Source organism: Symsagittifera roscoffensis, chromosome 9, assembly GCF_963678635.1.
Source record: "Symsagittifera roscoffensis chromosome 9, txSymRosc1.1, whole genome shotgun sequence".
NCBI lineage: Eukaryota > Metazoa > Xenacoelomorpha > Acoela > Convolutidae > Symsagittifera > Symsagittifera roscoffensis.
Window position 1 is genome coordinate 47196808 of NC_087070.1, and position 24218 is coordinate 47221025.

A 24218-nucleotide genomic window follows, 5' to 3' on the forward strand; every position below is an offset into this window, starting at 1 on the left:
GCAGTATTGCTGGCCAAAAGTGGCCTGAAAATTGTTCGTTTAGGCCTGAAAGTTGTTTGTTTGTTTTTTATTGTTCGTTTAGTTTAATAATATTACTTGTATATACTTTTCCTTTCAAAAACCTTTGTGAGCCGATTAAATTTGCTTTTAACACTGTTGCGAGTACTTTTAAAAATTAAGAAAGTTTCGTCTATTTTTTTTCCACTTAAATAGAGTATGATTCTTAAACTGTTTTTAAAATGCTGTTTTTAAAACTGTTTCAAAACATCATGGTTTTGAGAAACGCTCTCAGATAAACAAAGAGTCTATGGCTCAAGGGCTAAGGTAAAAAGCAGCGCGCTCTCATATTTGAATTCAGATCTAATAATTTCTACAATTTGCGCGTTTCCTTCGTATATTGGGTAACTGAAGCTTTTTTCGGCTTCAAATTTCTGCTTTCTGGAATGTCGACTTTCTGTTTTTGATGCAGCTTTTGTGCATCCATTTTTTGTTTGTTTTGTTGTTGTTTATTTTGTCGTGTCATCATTGGAATTTGAACTCTTGCTTGCATCTGACGTAGCTCTGGTTTTTGGGTCCGTTGAAGTCCCTTCCGAAGTTGAAGATACCCATGGTGGGAAGGTTCAAAATCCCACTCTCATCTGAAGAAAATACTCAGCCTCAAAAGAACAAATTAAACAATCGCGGATGAGACTCTTAAGTTTCTAATAGGTTTCTAAAAACACTCAATTAGGTAATACGGAACATGTGAGCAATTCCCCCGTGAACCACCCCCACACCTCAAAACACCGAACCAAGCAGGGGCGGATTTAGGGGGGGGGGGGGGGGGGGTCGGACGTTCCTTCCTCAGGGATTCGACCCCCTGCCGACCCAAAGGGTCCCCACTTTGGTACTTTTTAAGAAATCCATTTTTGGCCAACCGACCCTAAAGTTTTTCTAAAGGCGCCTTTGGCGCCAATATATTCTATTTTTGAGGGGGGAGCGCGCGCCGAAAAAACGCAATTTTTTGGTCAACATTTTCCAAAAAGTGCCTAAAAACGCCTTTTTTGGACTGTTTTTTTCAAATTTTTGCCTGCGGCGCAGAAAATGTTGCCAAAAAGGGACTAAACCATGCTTAGGGAGAGCTCAAATATCAATTCGGTTGATCTAAAAAAAAAAAAGGTCGACAAAATTTTCGAATTTTTTTTTGAAAATCCGCCCCCCCCCCCTCGAGAAAATCCTAGATCCGCCCCTGGAACCAAGTGTCTTTTTTTTCCACTCCCGGACGTTTGGCGGACATTTTTGTTTCTCAAGGATTTGACCCCCTGCCGACCCAAATTTATTGTGATTTGGGAGAGCTCACAGAATAACTTTGGTCGACCTAAAAAAGTCAAGTTTTTGTAATTTTTTTTGAAAATCCGCCCCTCCCCCACCAGAAAATCCTAGACCCGCCCCTGCTCAAGATCTAACAAACTGAATGAGCAGGGAATCTTCGAGAATGGAGACGAAATAGGTTTTCGAAAATATCTCAGCATTTTTTTGCGATAGCTCAATTTGTCAAATTTAATGTTTTGTGCGTCGGCGATGAGTAAAATAGGCAAACATCAGTTGCGTCAAAACCTGAAATCTTTAACATTGTCTTGTTTAAAAGTTTCTAACTTTCGAAGATACCTTTTTAAAAACCTATCAAAAATCAAACGTGACACAAAAAAATATAGCACATATATAGTCTTTTTTAAATTTTAGAATCTTTTAAAATACCTCAAAAAAGTTTCAACCCTCTATCTCGTTTCCAATTTCGCAAATCCTGAAAAAAGTAACTAACTTGTACTGGTGACATTAAAAATAACATCATTACAAGTTGAATACCATAAATGTCGACAGTCAGTCGGAAAGTGTCTTTCAATAAAGACTTGCTGCTGTTCGTAAACTTTCTGGTTTTATCTTCTTTAGGCAGAAGATAAATATGAATCAGAAGCGTTCACTATTTGGTACTATTTTGCAACACCAATTGCTAGCCGACCAGTCCTAAATAGTTTCTAAAGGTGTATTTCTTTGAAGGAGGGGCACGCGCCGAAAACACAATGTTTCTGCGGCGCTCAACTTATAAAAGCAAAATGGGAAATATGTTCCGCATAATGTTTTATGATGCTAAGAAAATCAATTTGTCCGACCTAAAATGTTTTTCAATCGAAACCCTCTCACAGTTTTGAAAAAATTTATGCGTACGGCACAGATTTAGATATAAAGTTTTCTTAAAAATCGAATAAAACTAAAATATGACATCAGCATGACTTCGCACTTGGCCTATACGAGTTTTGTTTGAGGCACTAGAAATGGGCGAACAAAATCCACCCTCTGCCATCGACAATCAAACTTTAGGTGTGGGGGGTGGGTGTTAAGGGTGATTGGAACATTAAACTTGGAAGATAAGATTACCTATGACTTGCTGGAACTCTTCGTGAAGGGTTGGAACTAGTTTGCGCCAGAATGCACAGTCTTTAGCGGCCAGGTTTTCCCTTGTTTCCAGCTGGTTCACCCGGAAGTTGAGGAACTTCTTCCCATTATCAAGAGTCGCTTCCTCCCAGAAAGGCGTCTTCTTCTCAGCTCGTCCGTCCCAAAATCCGTTTTTGACATAATTCGGATCTCTCAAATTAAAAAGAAAGGATTCACAAAAAATGTATTAGAAACAGTAGAAGAAGATATTTTTCTTCCTTAAAAGTTTCAATCATGATCGTGATAGTTGTAAAGAAACTGGCTAGATGGCAAAAAGGAGAGAGCTTAAAAGATCTTGGAATGCAAATTTTTGCAAAATTCTTGCTAGAAGTCTGGCGCAGGAAAAAGAGCATTAATTTTAATTTTTTGTTAAATTTTTTTCGCAAAAAAACGCATTCTTTTGAAGGAGCTAAGCAAGATTGTTCAGTTATGTAGTGCATTTATGCATATGGTTACAATACTCACCCGTACCAGGCAAAGTTTCCGATATAAGAGGAGAACGCAAGGGACAGTTTGGCTTCCTCCGAAGTGAATGACGGATTCCTCTTTGTGTTCATCGGGTGAGTCATCATGTACTAGACACATCAGTTATAGTAAGGGGACTGTTCTCATGCGCGAAGTACCGAATGCGTGAAAACTCGCAACCAATCAACGCCCTTTAAATTTTTCAAAAATCTATGTTTATCGCTTATTTCATTAGCAATTATGAATACTGAACTCTGATGGGCTGACAAGATAGAGTTGAAAAAAAACTAATCAGACTTGGAGAAATCGTTTTTGGGGCTGAAAGTGAAGTCGTAGCGCGAGTGGTGGTGAAGTGGCTATACGTCTCCGCTTTGCAAGCGAAACGTCCAAGGTTCGAGGCCCATACCATGGTCCGTTCTCATTGCGCGAGGATTCGGGATATGACACACTCAAGAAAAATAGCCAAGAAAATATGCATGGAAAACTTAATCAAGGACACAACAGTAGTTCCCCGTAAAATTCTGAAGAGATCCTATGTTGGTCTTTTCTCTCATGAATAAATAATCGAATCTTATCAAAAATCGCGAAATATTTGGTTCAATATTTTAAAGCCAAGGAGTAAAAAGAGCTAATTGGATAACTGTTTTACCCCTTTCCTTACCTTATTGCCTTTATTTTTGAAATTTAAAATTTAACAATAATAAGATAGAATAAAACATTTGTTTTTTTTTGCTAGGAAGTTTAACTAAGATTATAAGTTTTATTTGTATTAATACAAATCCAAGCTTTGAGACGGGGAGACATAATAAAGCTGTACTTCAACCAGGGGCGGATCTAGGATTTTCTCGGGGGGGGGGCGGATTTTTAAAAAACGTTCGAAAATTTTCTCGACCTTTTTTTTTTAGGTCGACCAAATTGATTTTCTGAGCTCTCTCAATTCACTATAAAGACCCCATTTTGGCAAAACTTTCTGCACCGCAAGCAAATTTTTGAAGAAGAAAAACGCCAAAAAAGGCGTTTTTCGGCACTTTTTGGAAAATTTTGAACAAAAAATTGCATTTTTTCGGCGCGCGCTCCCCCCTCAAAATTAGTATATTTTGGCGCCGAAGGCACCTTTAGAAAAATCAGTCAGCTAAAAAGGGATATCTCAAAATAGCACAAAGGGGGACCTCCTTAAATCCGCCCCTGACCTCGACCACACAAATAGAAAATAAACAATGGCCTCACCTACTAAAAATGTCATATGGCCTTATAGAAAGGCAATTTAATTTGGCCCGACAAAAGACAATGTTTTACGACCCTCTGAAGAGAAAATGAAATATGACCCAATGGCTCTTTTTCCTTTTCTCCCACACCTCACACGAGCATCATTTTTATGGTGTAGCGAGTGGTCGTACAAGGTTAAAACAAATATGTTTGCACTGGCCTAATCAGCCCGCATTACAATTTTCATACCAATTCGGCAGTATGAACAAAAAATTTTACTTGTGAAAATTTGCTGATGGGAGGGGGGGATGAAAAGAGCCTACCCTATTATTCGAACGTTAACTATGGCCATACATACCACCAGATCGGATGTCTCTATGGCCCCCATCCACTCTGGGAATATTTTGCCATAGGGGTGGTCCCATTGGTAGATCCAAACTCGCCCAAAATCCTCTCCCCCCTCCTCCTTGATGGCATACTTGGGCTGCTTCATCATGAAGTTGGCAAAATTCACCATTGGGCATCTGCAAGCAAACGATCAATTGATATCAAAAACAACCACAAGTGATTTTTTGGCAAAATAAATTACGAAAACCAGTAACAGTTATGTACCGGCTCCTCACAACCTGCAATTTTCTGAGATTCTAATTAGTGTCCACGTAGTCCATCTGTCTTGAAAATTGGCATGTGACTGCATTATGCAATTAAAAATAGATTTTGTACCCACATACAACTTCGCAAAATCGAAGGTTACACAGCAAAGTTAATGTTAATGTACAAAAATTGGCATGTTGAATAAAGTGGAACCTGATCTAAACTACATTTTATGATTGGATAAATTAGATATTTTACCACTGTAAAGTATTTAATATTAACCAATCATGATCCATCAAACTAACAACCCACTTATTTGTAAGTGCTGGAATTACTTGTAATTTCAGCACCAGAGAGATTTGAATTTAACTTAGAAATTAGTTGACTCTCCAAGAAGACTTCAGCAGCCGCAATAAACCAGTATACCCTAGATCTATTGAGCCTAGCAGAGACTAGTTAAACACCCTGAGACTAGATAGTATAAGAGTAAGATTAGGATCGGTATTAGACTAAGAAGTTGCACGAATCTATCCGGCCGAAAATAAGATAGCGTGACGAGCAGACGGTGTACCCTATCCAAAATTACTCTATGAGTTAACCACATCGGTCATAACTCATCTGGTGCGACCATAAGTCTCGAACAAGACCTTAATAGCTTAGAATTAACCAAACATAGATTAGAATTTAGACAAAACATTTTTAAAATGTTACACGACGATAATTTAATCGAAATGTCTCTACGACTCAATTGATCAAAGCCAATATTCCGAACGATAAGAGAACTGCCCGGAATTGGAAGAAGACCTCGAACCAGAGACGACATACGACAAAGTAGAAACTTACCAAATAGTTATATGATAGTACGGCAAAAGCCAACACAAACTTTTATATTTAGAATCTTATTAGCAATGAATTTAGATTTTCATTTGCAAACTTAAATCTTGAAGTCAATCTTCATGATCATTTCAGGCGCAACACAAAATATTAATATACAATAACGATTGATAAAAAGATCTCAGATCGTTTTTCTAAAATTCTGCAGTATTCTATAAAACATGTTTGGAAAATATTTATTGAAAATCAAAATAAAAATTAGTAGCATGACAATAAACTGTTAGTAATCATAAACCATCCAATTGTCCCAGCTTCATCACCTAAAACATAACAGCAATCATAAGCTCACTAACATCAAAAAAAACTAAATCTTTTTCTTCAACAAATTTAAATCATTTTAAACTTAAAATCACTTAAATTTAAAACCAGATCATCAAGGCTTATTCTTGGATCTTAATTCATTTTATATTTAATTAAATGTAAAACTTGATCATCAAGGCCTATCCTTGGATCAAAAAGAACAATTTTGTTCTCCCCCACCCACTTAGCTAGTGTCTAACGACCTCAAATGTCGATTCACTATCCAACCCTTTCTAAAAACCCAAGACTAATAGAAATTTTTCAACAAAACTAACCATTCAAATTAGGATAAACAGTGAACAACTTCAGTTATTCATCCTTCACTTGAACCCTCCTCTTATCAAGACTCAGGATAAATCTTAGACTTAGTAAGTTTAAAATAGTATCTAACGAACTACTCGCGTTCTAATTATACCTGAACCTTGTGGATCGATTTACTATTCTCCAACCCTTGAACACAATCACTACCCCTAAGTAAGATTAAGTAAGTTAACACCTTAGCTTATACTAGCCACGAGAAAGTAAAAAATCATTCTTCGGAATCGATATACTTTTCTCTCCAACCCTGAACAAATAGACCCAGGTTAAGCTAACCAAAAAATCGTAAGGACTAACAATTTAAGAAAATAGAAATCATCTAACAACTTTTTGCATCCGTCATCCTAAACCTTATGTCATTTAAAAATCTAGGAAACAAACAAACAATCGTTTTACACAACTGTGAAATAGATAACAAAAAATACGATCTTGTAATCACACCTCATACACAAACAGTTGAATATATTAGAACAAAACGACAAACACTAAAAAGAAAAATAATAAACAAACAAAGACAAATCACACGAAAAAGATTTTCCAAAAACAGAAACGCATTTTCAGAATCAGATGTCAGCAATTTAGACGAACTTTATAAATTAAAAGAATCAATTGATAAAAATTGTCCCATTCACGATCAATTATATTTTTCCGACTCAGAAACAACTTCAAATTCATCAAAAAGAGGAAAAAGACGAATAAAAAAGCAATATAAACACAAACCAGTACACTTATATAACTGGAATCAACCAATTAGACACATCGATAATTACCTATTAACAGTCATTAAACGAAAAAATGAGCCAAACACACACTCCAAGTGAAGATAGTCCAGATGATGACGATATCTTCCCCTTCCTCGTAGATGCACCCAATGATAGAGGACAGCACATACTTTGCAAGAATTTACTACTAAATTTGTTTGAACCCGGAATTAGCCCATGTAAAACAGAGTTCCCAGATGTAAAAATCAAAAGACAAATTATTGATCACTATCTGAAAGATATATGTAATTTGACACAACACTACGGAATCTACACCATAGAATTCACCTCACCAAACCCGAATCACCGCAAATATGTAATTCAAACAGACGACCTTGATTTAGAATTTTCAAAAGTATTCTCAGAATATATAAAAAGCATACAATATCATAACTCACAAAGAGCAAACTCCATATTTACTAATGAAGTTTTTGCAATAATATATAGTTATATCTCAATATTAGAAAACGAAATCCCAATCTCAAATGTCTCACCGACAGAGACATCTAAACATATAAGGGTACGACATGAAATCACACTATTTTCATCTTTTCTAAATATAATTAAAGAAAATTTCACTAAAGATGAAGTTTCACAACATACAAAACATGACTTACAAAAAATTTTGGCATGGTTTATAATAGATTATTTCACACATAATATAGATTTAATTTCACAAGCAAGAAAAAATTTTAGACCTCAAAATTCAAACGATGATACCGCCATCACAGAACAGTCAGACTACGTTTGGGACCCCGAATGGTCTCATTATGCATTTATAAATATCCCACAATCAATTGCAAGTCAAGCAATAAGTACAATATCTTATATAAGAGATTATGTAAGAGTAGTACCATTAACCATTGACGCAACACCATTAAACTACAATACATTTTTACCTGATACTCGAAATAACAGTTTAAATTCGACCGTCATACACAATGAAAACCTTAATGGAACTAGAAATCTCACTCAACAAGATATTCAGACACCATCACACTTCATAAATGAAGAAATTGTCCAAACAACAACAACTACACAACAAAGTATTTCACCAATACGTCCAAATTTAACAACACCAAGAAATACAAACACTTCGCTAGCACAGGTAACCTTACAATCAACCGTTAAACCTTCGGTTGCTCCAAAATATTCACAAATGGATTACCAAACATATAGATCCATGACAATACCGTCAAAAACACGCAGAACATTCACAAGAAACAATTTTGCGGAGCATAATTATAATTATACACATTCATCAAAAACAAACTATCCTCCACGAAATAATAATAATAATCAAATCAGATCTCGATATTGGAATAATCCAATGGCAACCACCAATTCAGTAAATTTTCAAGCTAATCCACATCCTCCACAGGATCATAGTGAAAATTACCCATTCTTTCAACAGAATAAAAAAAAAACAAGCACCTCATCAAACGGATTACCTATCCTCTGATGATGATCATTTACAACCAGATATATTTGCACCATATACGCAAGAATATCGCGGACAAGGAATGCAGAAACCATATACACATCATAGAAATTTTTCTCCACACCAGATAGATACACAAAATCAACAACCAATACAAATGCAAAACCCAATTAATACACAATCTTTTCAACCAATTCAGCCACAAAACCCAATGATTACACACTCATATCAACCAACACAAATGCAAAATGAAATACCACTTCCATATTATCTTCAACAACACGAAATAACAAAAAATCAACTTTCTAATTTTTCACAAATGCCAAATGCAGCAGAATCATTACAAATGACAATGAATCCATACCTTATGGGTGGATCATCAATAACATCAAACAAACCATTAATGGTATTCACAGGAACAGACCCTGAATATTCTGTAGAAGATTATTTAAATGCAGTAACAGCAAATTTAATTTTAAATATAGGACCTGAACCAATTAATACGCCACTACATCAAAACTGGATACATCGACGCACAGCGTTGATACAGACAACCCTAGACGGCGCAGCCCAAAAATGGTTTTCAGTATTGCCTATAGAAATAAAATCAAATTGGAAGAGATTTACACAAGAATTTTCAAAAATGTTTGACTCCGAAAGAAACAAACAACAACAAAGAGTTTTATGTAATGAAATTCGCAGATTACCAAATGAAACCATCAAACAATTAGCAGTACGTATCGAAACACTAGTTCGAAAAGCATATTCATTAAATACACACGATTATAAAAACACAAAAATGACAGAAATCTTAATGATGACCTTAACACCTCAATTAAGGAAAATAGCAATAAAAAAGAGAGCATCCCATCCCTCCTCAATTCGAGAGCCCAATTTAGATTTTCGAAAACTAGTAGACAAGCAAGAGCAAGCGGAAATCACAATGAAACTTGAAGAAACAGAAAATCAGAAATTACAATATGTTAACCGAATTGAAACAAATACCACAAATATCAATAATATACAGGAATCAGATACAGACCTCGTTGAAAAATCACTGAAATACTCAATATTTACGAAAAACACCCAAACTTTAAAGGCAAACCATCTTTCAAAAAATGGTGTAATTATTGCCGACGATACGGACATAGTATTTCTGAATGTAGACAAAAACAACAGGACAATCAAAACAAACCTCAAAAATATAAAGAACCGAATAAATCATTCTACCAATACATGAAGAAAGATCAAAATCTACCGAACAAAAATGTATACAGCAACAACAGTTCAGGAAAACCACTTCCGAACAATACCAACTACACGAGAAATCAATCACCATATAACTCAAGTTATAGAGGAAGATCACCAGAACGAAGAAATACACAAAATTCGTCACAAAATCATTACAATAGACCAAATAGTCGAAATAACTACTCCAGATCAAATTCGAACACAACACAATTTGTTTCTAGATCTAATTCCCAATCAAGGAATAATTACTATCCAAACAATCAATCACGAAACTCATCATACAATAGAAATAGAAACTACTCCAATAATCGAAATAGAAGTTATTCAAACAACCGAAACCAGAATTACCCGAACAATCGACCAAGGAATAACTCATATAATAGATCAAACTATAACAGGCCAAACAATAATTATCAAAACAGATCACGAAATAATTCACAAAATCGACATTCAAGTTATAATAATCGTTATAGAAATTATTCCCAATCACCACACAGGAATAATAACCATTATAATAATTCTAATAATCGCCACAGAAGTACTACACCTAAACATCAAAGAAATATAAATCAAGTACAATCAAATCCAGAAACGACATCAGACCCCCCAGGTATTGATGACACAGGAAATAACGAGCTACAACTGAATCAAATAAACTGTGAATCATCAGATTCAGAAAGTGATACAGAAAACACTACCTCCATAAATATGATAGCAGTCGAAAATGACTACGAACCTATTATATATGAACAACCTTTTTCATCACATATATATGAAAATCAATTAGAACTCCTTCACAATTATTATATTGAACCCATCCATTCCACACAAACGGCACAAGAAACTAACGAAATCAACACTACAAACCAATCCAATGAAAACGACAAAACAAAATGCTTGAATACAAATCACATCTATCAAAATATACAAAAAGAACAACCTAAAGAAAAAATTTGGACAATACCATTTCTTTTAGAAAGTCCAAGAAACAAAGAATTTCAACCACCAGATCTTGAAATTGATTTTTTAATTGATTCAGGAGCAGAATCAAACATAATAAACATTCCCACATGGAATGAGATAAAAACATTACACCCAAAATTAAAACCTCTTGAAACCTCCAGTAAACTAGCAACAGCACAGGGATCAACATTGGTAAACTATGGAAAAATTCAATTATTTCTTCTCCCCACAAGAACAATGGAGCAGAATAAAATTTTAAATAAACCATTTAAACAAATATTTCATATCACTGATATTAAACACAATATCATAGGAATACCATTTATCTCTAAATATATACCAACAATCAACATCTTAAACAGTAAAATACTAATCAAAGATAAATACACAAAAACAAAAGACACATCCCTAACATTTGTCCAAAGATTAAACAAACAACCACCATTCTTTTCAAAATTTTATCCAATATATAACCAACAAAGAAAACACCTGAAACCACTATCAGGAAACATATATAATTTTTCAATAAAACAAGTTCACCAATATGATAAAAAACAAAATAAACAACAACTCTATATGTCAGACTTTGAATTCAAACCTATCCATAAGTTTTTCAAAATCACAATCTCATCCATAAAATATTTGAAAAACTCGAATTCAGATATTATATCTCTACATGTATACAACAATACACCCTATCAAGTAACATTACCTTTAGGACTTTTAGGCTATTGCGAAACCAACGCTACGATATCACCAATACACGAAAAAGAATACCGCGTAAATAATATACTCCAATTATTAGATATTTGTCAATCCACAATTCTTAATGAAGAATTATCCATAAATAATATAATAAGTAATGAAAAAAGAAATACAGATTATTTCACAAAAACTCCATATTTCAAACCTACATTCAACATAAGTAACTACACAGAGACTCAACAGAAGTTTTTAACAATGTTTAACTTTCAACATTCACAAATAACACAAGACGAATTTGATAAATTAGCCAAACAGCTAATAAAATATTCATCAGTCTATGCAACATCTAAATTTGATGTTGGCAAAATCAGCTCATCACTACACCTTCCACTAAAACCTGACGCAGTTTTCAAAAAACAAAGAGCAAGTAAAGTACCAATTCACTTACATGATAAAGTAAACAGATTACTCGATATTTTAGAACAATACAATATCATCTCACCGGTAAACAAAGAAGAACAACCAAAAGGTAACACATTTATCAACCCTGTTATCATCCTAGCAAAAGGAGAATCATTAAAAATAGTTCTAGACGCTAGATACCTTAATTCACTAATAGACGAATCAAAATGCAATTGGCCTATTGAACCAATACAAGTTATTTTAACAAAAATAAACGGAAAATACTTTACAACCGCAGATATGAATAGTGCATATAATCAAATGCCACTAGATGAACAATCGCGACGCTTAACACAATTTGTTATTGGAAATCAGCAATATGAATTCAACCGCCTATTCTATGGAATATCCATAGGACCAGCAGCATTTTCAGCTTTTATGAGCAAAATGTTTAGACCACTAAAACTCAAGAAAAACGCAATCACTTATTTAGACGATGTTTTTATGCAATCACAAACAAAAGAAGAAATGTTCAATGTCTTAGAAAACTATCACAAAATACTCCAGAACGAAAATCTGAAGGCCGCCCCCGATAAATCACACTTCTTTTTAACACGAGTTAAATTCTTAGGACATAATATAGAAAGAAAAACAATCACTCCATTAAAATCACGCATTGATGCTATTCAAAAACTCGAACCACCAACAAACAAAAAGAAAATCCAAAAATTCCTTGGAATGTTAAACTTTTTAAGCAAATATGTCTATAAAATGCAATTATACCTAAGACCATTCTATAAAATACTTAGACAACAAAATAATTTTGAATGGAACACAGAACATCAAGCACGATTTGAAGAATTTAAAAAACTCCTAACTGAACAAATTTCGAATACAATTCCAGATCCAAATCAACCATTCTATGCAATGTGCGATGCTTCGAATTTTGGCATCGGCGCAGCATTATTACAATCACACAATGGCACAAACAAAATGAATCTTATATCAGCAAATTCTCGATTATTCACTCAAGCAGAGCTACGACTCTCAACTCTAATGAGAGAATGTACAGCCATAATATATACCCTAACAGAATATGAATTTCTGATACTTGGATCAAAACATCCAACAGTTCTATTTACAGATCACAAACCAATCATTTTTCTCTTTACACAAAAATCCAATCCAAATCATCGAGTTTATAGATTTCAATTAAATCTAATGAAATTCCCAAACTTACATATAGTTTGGACAGCAGGAAAAAATCTTGCATTACCAGACACATTAAGTCGAAATACACCACCTGAATTACTTACACGTAAAACTACAGTAGAAATACCCAAAAATATAAAATTCTACCTTGCAGAAAACGAAACATCACCCCGACTTGAATGCAAATATGCAGTAAAAACTGACGTTGAACAATCACAGATAAACAATTTACAACACTTCCCACTTTATTTAGATTGCCAAAATAACCACTACGAAGTTGATCTACTTGGAACATCAACTTTCAAACCAATTCCATACTCACAATGGATAAAAAATAACACCCAACAAAAAAGAGTAAAACAACACCCGCATAAAAAAGACCTTTTTCCATTAATTGAAAAAGAAAACCTAACTGACAAAATAAATTTATCAGGACCACAAACAAACGATTCAAAATACACAATAAATCAAGTATTTGACCTCCATGACCCACTTGATACAATTCCTTTATCTAAATTAGAAATTGCAAACATTTTTCTCCCCCCAACAGATAAAGTTACAATTAATACTTTGAAACAATATCAAAATCTTGACCCAGTAATTAGACAACTAAAATCATGGCACAAATATAAAACTAAACCCGTCAAGGCAGATACAACTATTTTTGGAAATAAAACACTCCTCCGATATTTTCGAAAATTTAATAATACAACAATTAACAAAAACACAGATCTTCTAGAATACAAATTAAATGAATCTACAGTTCCCTGTCTCCCTCTAAGTATGATTCTTATAGCTTTTAATATTTCACATACACGAAACATTAAAGGACAATCTGGATCAGAGAAAACATATTCAAATTTCATACAAAATTTTTATTTTCCAAATGCACCAATTTGGATAAAAGTACTATGCAATGATTGTAAAGTATGTCAGCTAAAAAAACCTTATCCAAATCAAAAACAAATAGCTCAAAAACAAGATTTCAAACGACAAAGTTTGTACTTTAACCACCGTATTTCATTTGATACAAAAGGACCAATTTCACCCTCATCCGAAGGAAACTCCTACATTATGGTAATTGTTGACGCGTTTACACATTATGTAGCACTTAACCCAGTACCACATTGTAACGCTTATTACGCTTACACAACACTCTATGAACACTAGATAGCTAAATTCGGACTACCAGAAATTTTAGTTACAGACAACGGTACAGAATTCATAAATAATGAAATCATCACACTATGTCATCTATATAACATCAAACACAAACCACGTACATCTCACGCACCTTGGACAAACGGCTTAGTCGAAGGTATGAACCGTTCACTACAAGAATATCTTAGATGTATCATCAATGGAAATGATACAAGATATACCGAATGGTCAGCAGATGTGAAACTATTTCCCTTAGCATATAATTCACAAATCACGACAACTCTAGGAATGTCACCATATGAAATGGTTTTTAATCAAAAGCCACGCAAACCGATTATGTTTACAGCAAACTCTCATAAAAATGCACAAAGTTATTGTCAACCGAATAAAGACTCAATTTGTTATAATCTACCTCTACACACACACGATGAAGATCATTTTCATCACCCACAAATTCTTAAATTAGCCTCCGGTACACACACCGAATGGATTTTAAACAGACATAAAAAACACAATGAAATTTACCAAAGAGTAACAAAAAAGTTGTTACAAAGGCAAAACATTAATGAACAAATAAATTCACGCTTTACACCAGCCTCCGATTTAAAAATTGGAACATTTGTTTTAATACCCAATTATAACACTCAAAACGGAATTTCTAAAAAATTACAACCCCTTCGTAAAGGACCATACCAAATAATTGCCAAACCCACTGATGTCACATATAAAATCACCGACTCAGAACAAAAAGAAATTGTTCAACATCGAAACAACCTATTACCTTATTATCCAAAAGAATACGCACTACGCGAACTAACTCAATTGTATTCTTTCACAGGTTTGAAAGTTATTCAAAATTACCCACATACGGAAAATAAAACAAAGGAACAACATGACATTCACCTCGAAAACCAAAATAAAAAATCAACTACAACAAAAAACAATACAAAAAAGCTAGATCAAAATACACCACAAAAAGAAAGAAAAAATAGAAAAATGACAGAAAAAATAATACCTCAGGAACAAATCGACAAATCAGAACATAGAGAGTCATCACGACTTAGAAATCAACCACGTAAAAACTATAAAACATTCATTCCACAATCTAAAATATTAAAGAAAGTCGAATTTCAAAAACAGCTTTAAATTTATATTTAATAATTTTTGCACCTCTGAAATATTTTGAACTTTCATTTTTCAAAATAACATGCTGACAAACACGCAACGATTCTAGTTCATAATTAGCCAATAGGATTCATCCAATCCGTCACCTTCTCTAACTCTAACACAGATCAACTAGACGAACGATATTAAACTCCAGGCATATCTATAACTATAACTTTGCGACCTCCAGGTCAAAAATAAGCAAACCATTCCAACTTGACAACTAAAATAAATATCACCATAATATCATAACCCTCCCTTATCTAATAAACCAAAGATCAACAATATTTCCCCAACTCAGACCTCAAATACCCCCCAAACAAATATGTTAAATTAGCCTAAAGTAAAAGAACGACCATTTTAATTAGCCTAAAGTATAAAAATCTCAAAAATACCCCAGATCATTTGACAAATGGAAATAAAGACAAAGAAGACCTCCCGATCACCATAAAATTTGCCCCCAACAATTTTTCACAAAACTCGACCCACTTGTCAAAAAACCAATAAATAATTCGACCACACTTGAAAATTGCCTCAAACAACAAAAAATATTCGATCGAGAAGCCATTTCTTAAATGCTCTTCTCTCGACCAGTTACCATAATTCTAAACATTCTCGCAAACTTTTTCACAATATTTAAACCTTTCATCATATTTCTTTTTGATACCTTTGAATCTTTTGTAATAATCTTAATCATTTTTTGCAATATTTTTTTAATTTTCTATTCCATATTTGAACTATACCTCCAGCTTTCAAAAGCTATTGACTATATCCACAGGTACGATTCACAAAACTTATCTAAATGATACGAACCATTTTTAGTAGAACAGATATTTTCTTACTATTTGTAATTTTTATAACATTTCTATCATCTCTCATCTTGACAATATGCAAATGTATAAAGAAAGCAATTATCACATTCGCCCTAGCAACAATCCTCCTAATTCTTTTTTTGAAGAATACTACAATAAACATAAATTTTTTCACTAAAAGAATAGATCAAAAACCATCAAAAATTGCTAACCAACAATCACACAGTCAGTCTTCACCGACATCATCCCAGGAAAACCCAACACCACCTTCAATTACCCAAAACCACCAAACATCTACACGAATTTCCTTTCAAGATAACCCATATACCTTTGAAGAACGACACGCTCGCTAATCAGAACCACTAGAACCAGTTCAACGACAAGCACCTCTAAGTGAACCAACATATAACTTATACCCAACATTACCACAAGAATTAAGTAGAATACGAAACCCTAGTCAAAACCAAAATACAGTAGAAATAAATAGACAAATTATACATCCTCTACGAAACAGAAATTTTCAAACTCCCCGAGTTCATTTTGATATACCCCAATCCCCATCACAAGGTACTCCAGAAAACCCCATTGGTATATTACCAGAAACCCCTACGCTTCTTTCACAACGTAGCACCTCAAGCCTACCCTCAGATTACTTAGGTTCAACACCAACATCTGAACAAATACGTGAAAATCCCTTTAACCCTACAAACCAAACATCACGACTACCATATTGGACAACACATTCATTCACACAAGGTGAACCAAATTTAATCAATGATCCAATAGATATTTCTACGGATACAACAACATCCTCATCACTACCAGAAACATTATCACTACCATCAACACCATCAATAAGCCAGATTTCACCACCACCTTTTAACTTAAATTTCCCAAATAACCTCGACGCTAGATATCGAGAACAATCATCAACAAATATTCCTTTAAGACTAGACTGGAATACATTCACAGCACCTCCACCATTATTTGGACAACACCTAGAAAATAACCGACTCCATAACTGGGCACTAAATAGACTACAATATAGACAAGACATTCACGAAGACATTCGTGCTCATAACATCCAAATACTCCAACAGAATAGTCTAAAATTAAAATTTGAAATCACGGTTAAATTAAACAACATTACTCAACACCCCTATCCATTAAATCCACCAAATATAACACCTCAATCCCTACCACCACCATTTATAACAACTGAATTAATATACAAATACGACAGATATACCAAAAAGACAATTGGTTACATCACATTTTATAACCCATACTCAGGATTATCATACACATGTATATTCTAAAAATATTGATTTTTCTCCAACTCTTTTTTCTAGTAATCTCCAATCAAAACATAAACCCTTCCCCCCGCACAGGACCCCAAGATTTATTAGTAACACATTACGATTGTGACGAAAACGAACAAAAAACACTACACAAATATGCAATAAATCAAGTATCACAATGCGAAACAGAACCACAAGCCATAGAAACAACAAATGTAATAGCGACACTTTATTCAAAAGCCCGAGCAACAACAGTTATAGGATATAAATTCACAGCAACATTTTCTGAAAAGAAAGTACATTGTTCACAAGTCTCAAATGGAAATAAAAACCGACTTGACCACGAATCATTCTACCAGAGTAATATAGAACGACTTTTACATCTCAATCCCGAAGATTGTAAAAACGAGTTACTCAGACTAAATATCACAAAAAATAAAAACAAAGATAGAAATTTAGTATATTTCCAAGTTTTTTCAGATTCTGTACATCAAGCAGAACTTGAAAGATATCAAGGACATATAAAACTAGACGAAAAATATCCATACAACGGCGCACACGGAAGATTAACTTATGACATACACGATAAACACTGGATACCACATATTGGTATAAATAACCCATCAAACTGCAAAGCAGACACAAAAAATAAAGGATATCAAGAAATAATGTTTTTCGATTGGAAAATACAACTCGAAAAAATACAACTCACACGCGATTTATCAGATAACACAATGGTCTATCAAGGAATTAGATTACCTTGTAAAAACGATCAAGGCTATTGTGACCCTACAACACGAACACAAGCAACAATTGTTTGGTTCCCCGAAGACACATGTACAACATTTCAAGTAGCAAAAATACACGCTCGTATGATAAAATTTCACGAAAAATATTTTATACAGTCCATTCCATATGAACAAGTAAACCCATCACGAAAACAAAGTTCTAATTTTAGGAACATACACAATATAGAAAATAAATTGACACGTTTTCAAATATATCAAGAAACAGAACTTGCATGTAAATACAGAAACCCACTTCACAAAACACAATACTCTGAAATATTAGTTTAATACGAAAAAGGATTCGACATGACCACTGGAAAAATAAAAATCGACCCATATGCCACAGGTCATCCTCCAAACGAAGGAACATCATATATACCAGTTAATTTTCAAAAAAGTAAAGGTCAACCCGGTGGACATCTAAAGCCCCATGACACTAGAAGCACACGTTTACAAGAACTATCACTAATGAATAGTACATATTTCGGTAATATCCACTATGATATTCACTTAGATATGAAATTAGACTACACAACTAGCCGAATTTTTCAAGAAATGTCACTCTCTGAATTAGAAACACTTCACCAACTATGCGAATTAGAAAGAACACAAATCCTACAATCACTCGCATTAGCAGTATTAAAAATACCCTACGCAGGATATTTATTATCAGGCAATAGATCAAATTTTGTAGACTATGAAGGAAACATTTTATGGTTTTATACCTGTACCAAAAAAGTATCACCACTATATGTTTTTGAAGATAAACGATGCTATAAAAGAATCCCTATCTTTTATAAGAATAAAGTACACTTCGTTGACAAACTTTCAAGACGAACCTATTTCTGGGATACCGCAGTCCCATGTGGATCAGAAAATAGCCACAATGTAGTACAACTGAACCCTGATGATGATAAATATTACCTTCTTACCCCATATCCCACATTAATGCAATCACTCAAAAAATTTTCACCTGAAAGCATTAGAGCTATTGTTCGAAACCCAAATATTGACTTACAATCAATTGGAATATATTCAAAATCCGATATACAACATCACATTAGAACACAACAATTCCAGGAATTATTAACACAAATGGACACGATACAAAAACAATCAATTGACCAAAACTTACGCAAACTTGCCGAAACAGCAGGATTTGCAGACATTTATACACAAGATTATAGCGGATATTTTAAAGACATTAAAGACTATATATATCTCAACGGTGAAAAATACCGACCACAAGATATCTCACCTATAAATATTTTTAGCTTTGTTACACTCAAAAATGAAATTCTTGATTTTCTAGGATGGCCCTATTACATCTTAGAAAAATTAACTATTTCAAACGCAATGTTTAACTTTATAGGATTTCTTTTCTCACTCTTAAAAGGAATCTATAATACATGCGCTATACACACACACAAGTAAATAGACAAGCAAGTGTAGCACGCATCTTATTTGCAGGATTTTTTGGAATTTTTTCATCATCAATAAACAAAATTCTTTTAGACGCACAAATAAAAGAATACAACACAAAAATAGCAACAAGACAGAACACATATGACGAAGAACATAACAATGTAGACATTACGCCTACAGCACCACAGTTACCACCCCTACCACATAACCATCCATTATCACTAGTCCCACGAAATTTTCGAAATTTAGCAATAACACATACTCCAAATTTCAGACCAACCATATCACAAAGTCCCATTCAACATATGATGACACACAATTCACTAGATGAAAATACATATGAACAAATTATAGAACAACCACATACAACTGCTTTTCAGTCTCAAAATAATAATTTTTTTAGCCCACGATGAGCCGACCACTTGGATCCCTACACCGCTCAAATTCCCACCCAACCAACCTCAACACTCCAATTACAATAATTCCACTTTTTGCTTTCCCGCCACCCGATTTCCCAAACAATAATTCAACATCAGGCATGAATTCAGACACTAATTCACATAACTCAGTTTTATACTCCATCTCACAACTCAATAACCCAGATATTGAAACCCCTGATGAATTTGCCGACTCTGAACCATCTCCATCCAATAATTTTCAAACCAATCCCTCAGTTTTTTTGAAACCCTCTTTTCAACCAATCCCACCATATAACCCACTCCCATCCATTTCTACACCCTCCTATGCTTCACAAGTTACCCCAACCTACTCTTCACTTCATTCAGATCGATCATCCAATTCTCCAGACACCCCCCAAATCTCCCAAGAACTAGATAATTTTATCACCTTACGACAACAACCCTTCCACCTTGACACCTCAACTATAAACCAGATTTCATCAACCATAGAATCATCAAACCCATCTACCCCTACACCCTCTTCAGCTTATACCGCATCACTAGAACCATCATCCACATCCAACGAATCATCAATTAGCACTAATAGAGCTTACCGCACTTTCAAAAGAAAATTCCCAAACCATCCATTTCCAACAAAACCAGGAACAGCCCGTGAATATATTAATCATCCAAATCACACTAACACGAAAGATTTTTTAGCCATCACCTTACCCTCATTTCCACAGTATACTTTAAATACCCCTAACGACACTAACGACACACGTAGTTTTGTAGATGAACAAGTTTTAATGCCTACACTTCATTGGACATCATATTATCATTTTACTAACCCCCTTTGCCTACCTTTATCTAATACTCACATCGATATAGAACGAAATCAAGATATGCTATATCGACTCACAACACCACTAACACATAGACAATTTACTTACATCGGATATAAAAAATCACTAAAAACATACACTGCACCCCGAGCTAACGAATATACGCTAGAATATTACGATCATAACATCATCCGAACTAACCAAGACCAATTTTTAGATGATGATCGCTTCGCTAACCCACAAATCACAGAAAAAATTTTCATCAAAACACCATATGTTTTTACACTCAATATATTTGATCGCAAATTCGACCACATCATTTCTGAAGCACTAACCGACACACAAGCTTACGAAAGTTTTAAAGAAAGATTTCAATTATTTTCACTAACCTTTCATTTCCTTGCACCGCATGAACGAGATTTGCACTGCTCACACGACATTATGTTACGCACTAAACAAACCCACACATATACATATTACCGCTTTATACAGAATCACTTTGACCTACACACTCCATCAAGACAACCACACCATCGTTTTCAATTTATTAACTCTAAATACACATCACCATTTTTTCTTAATTTCACATATTGCATCAAAGATACTAACCTTCACGGTATTCTTCGCAATTATGATCCCATAACCCAAATGTATATTTTTTGTCCCATCACAAAGACCTTCAACGCAGAAGAATCCAGACCCTTCCTTATCCCACATGAATTTGTTCAACCTATAGAAATCCCCATATTAGAATTCATCCACAACACTAAATATAACCACAAATTATATAATCTCATCCAAAACACACCTTATGAGTTTGCAGTTGGCACTGAAGAACTAAAAACCATTGCTTTGGCCACTGCTTCAAACTAAAAACATCATTCGCATACTAGCAAAGTTACTAACAAATTCCGACATAATCCACGACATCTTCCCCCACGGTTTTTTCCCCGACGACTAACAGGTAAGTATAATTTATACATATTCTTAACTAATAAATTTAAAATAAAACACTAACCATTCTTTATCCATGTTTTATTTAGATTTTTAGTCTTCATCTCACGATCATCTGCAAAATACAATAAAGAAAAATAAAAAATCGAAAACTTCTTCAAATTCTTAAAAACTCTATTAATATTTTACACTAGATAAATTCAATAAAATTCATACCAATGTAGTAAATTAATTTATAAATTATTTCCCTAAAAGCAGTAATTCTAATAATGATGAAAATTTGTAACTTAATTTTTCCCCAAAACTAGCAGTAAAATTGAAATTCTATGTAGTAAATTGATAAAACGCAAATGCAGTACTAACCTTTTGATATTTTCATTCACTCGCACAAGAATTCTATCCAAACTCGCACAAGCTCGCCCACGAAGAATTGTTTAAATAATGAATTTCAGTTTTAAGTTTTCACACTCAACAACTCTAACACACGATAACAAGTTTCAAACTTTCCTTTAACCCGGTTGGAAAGGAATTATATACTAAACAAAACTAACCAATGCAGCTTACTAAACACCACAACACATAGAATAACAGCATGACTAAGAAAAAGAAACCAACGGTACCCAAACCGGATTAACCCAGTTTAAAACTGGATAATTTATTCTTTTGAAGACTATTATAAAGTCTAAGAAAGAAATAATAAAACACAAAAAAGTCGAAAGACAAACCCATACCAAAAACAATTTGATTTTTGAAAAAAGTACACAACCAACGAAACATAAGAAAAACCACAATAAACTCAACATAAAACGTTATCACATATCAGGACCTCTCACAGAAACCGCACAAAATCATACTCCCACTCCTGGCCTAACCCACCAGAGAGGACGTCCTGAGCATGCTCTATAGCCGGCCTAACCCACCGCGCTACATCCACGCTTTGTGACCACACTCCTATTTTTAATAAGAGGTACTCAAGGGTGAGTAACTCTTCAAAATAACCGAACTAAAACAAAAAGCTTTTGTGAAAACAACTAAGCAAAATCATAATTAAAACACCAAACTAATAAAAAATTTATAAAATGTAAATTATACCTTGCAGTATATAGATCAGCATACAACACCAAAGACGAACATCCAAAGACAAAATGACCCCAACACACTCGAAAAAGAATGGCCTACCACAATCAATATGCCGCCCACAATCACAACTCAAAGGATTTAGAGTACGACTTGACTTCGCAGAAAAGGACTTCATTGAACTAGACCAATGACCACCTCGATGTTCAAGTATACGTACAGATCCGAGTAAGCAGGCATCCCCTCCACGCACAATCTCCACGCCATTCCCAGACAAGGTCAAACACAAAGAACTTCTCTACATGAAACGAAAAAACCTGTCATAGCCAACCATTCTGAAATCAGATTTGAGTTTGTTGCGAAAACCCAGTCGTTGTCATGAGAAGACACAACGATTGAACCTGGAACTTCTCTAACAAGAGAACCCAGACGAAATATGATGTTCGCCAAAAACCAACGTTCATCATCCATCCTTTGAATTACAGAAAGACTATTCTAAAAAAACTCTGTAAAACCCGGATGGGTGGAACCTGATCTAAACTACATTTTATGATTGGATAAATTAGATATTTTACCACTGTAAAGTATTTAATATTAACCAATCATGATCCATCAAACTAACAACCCACTTATTTGTAATTGCTGGAATTACTTGTAATTTCAGCACCAGAGAGATTTGAATTTAACTTAGAAATTAGTTGACTCTCCAAGAAGACTTCAGCAGCCGCAATAAACCAGTATACCCTAGATCTATTGAGCCTAGCAGAGACTAGTTAAACACCCTGAGACTAGATAGTATAAGAGTAAGATTAGGATCGGTATTAGACTAAGAAGTTGCACGAATCTATCCGGCCGAAAATAAGATAGCGTGACGAGCAGACGGTGTACCCTATCCGAAATTACTCTATGAGTTAACCACATCGGTCATAACTCAAAGTGCCTAAAATTCATTAAAAAGATTCAAAACGTCATCATTTGTTTTAGAAAACCACACCCGCCCCGTACTCAGTTGGTCGAAACTTCGACACGCCCTCCCCTTTTATTTAACTGTGATGTGTACCTTTTAAACCTGTCTGTACACATGCGAATGAGACTGTCTCTTCTGCTTCTGTCTGGGTCGGGGGGCTCGGTCCAATCTGTGTACTGGAACAGGATCGCACTCAACCCGCACTGGCCTAAGTCACTGTTCAATCCGGCTGTGTACTTCTTGAAGTCGTAGGGGGTGTGGTAGCTGTCGGCGTCAATGTCCACCATACCTGTTTAGGACACAGTTTATAATTATTTGTATGATTTTTTGTTGTTTACGGGG

At 34.4% G+C, this 24218-nt stretch overlaps 1 protein-coding gene across 5 annotated transcripts in view; it reads right to left on the reverse strand.

The window, feature by feature from the left end:
• Positions 1 to 347: 347 nt before the first annotated feature.
• Positions 348 to 24218, reverse strand: part of LOC134854290 (acetylcholinesterase-like) — a 102570-nt gene continuing 78699 nt past the window's right edge. For all 5 annotated transcript variants that reach the window (XM_063870484.1, XM_063870485.1, XM_063870487.1 and 2 more), the window contains 5 exons: positions 23970 to 24165; positions 4502 to 4667; positions 2938 to 3047; positions 2416 to 2624; positions 348 to 638 (listed from right to left, as the gene is read on the reverse strand). In XM_063870484.1, coding sequence (XP_063726554.1) covers positions 523 to 638; positions 2416 to 2624; positions 2938 to 3047; positions 4502 to 4667; positions 23970 to 24165 — 797 coding nt within the window. In that variant the 3' untranslated portion in view covers positions 348 to 522. The remainder of the gene's footprint in view (positions 639 to 2415; positions 2625 to 2937; positions 3048 to 4501; positions 4668 to 23969; positions 24166 to 24218) is intronic.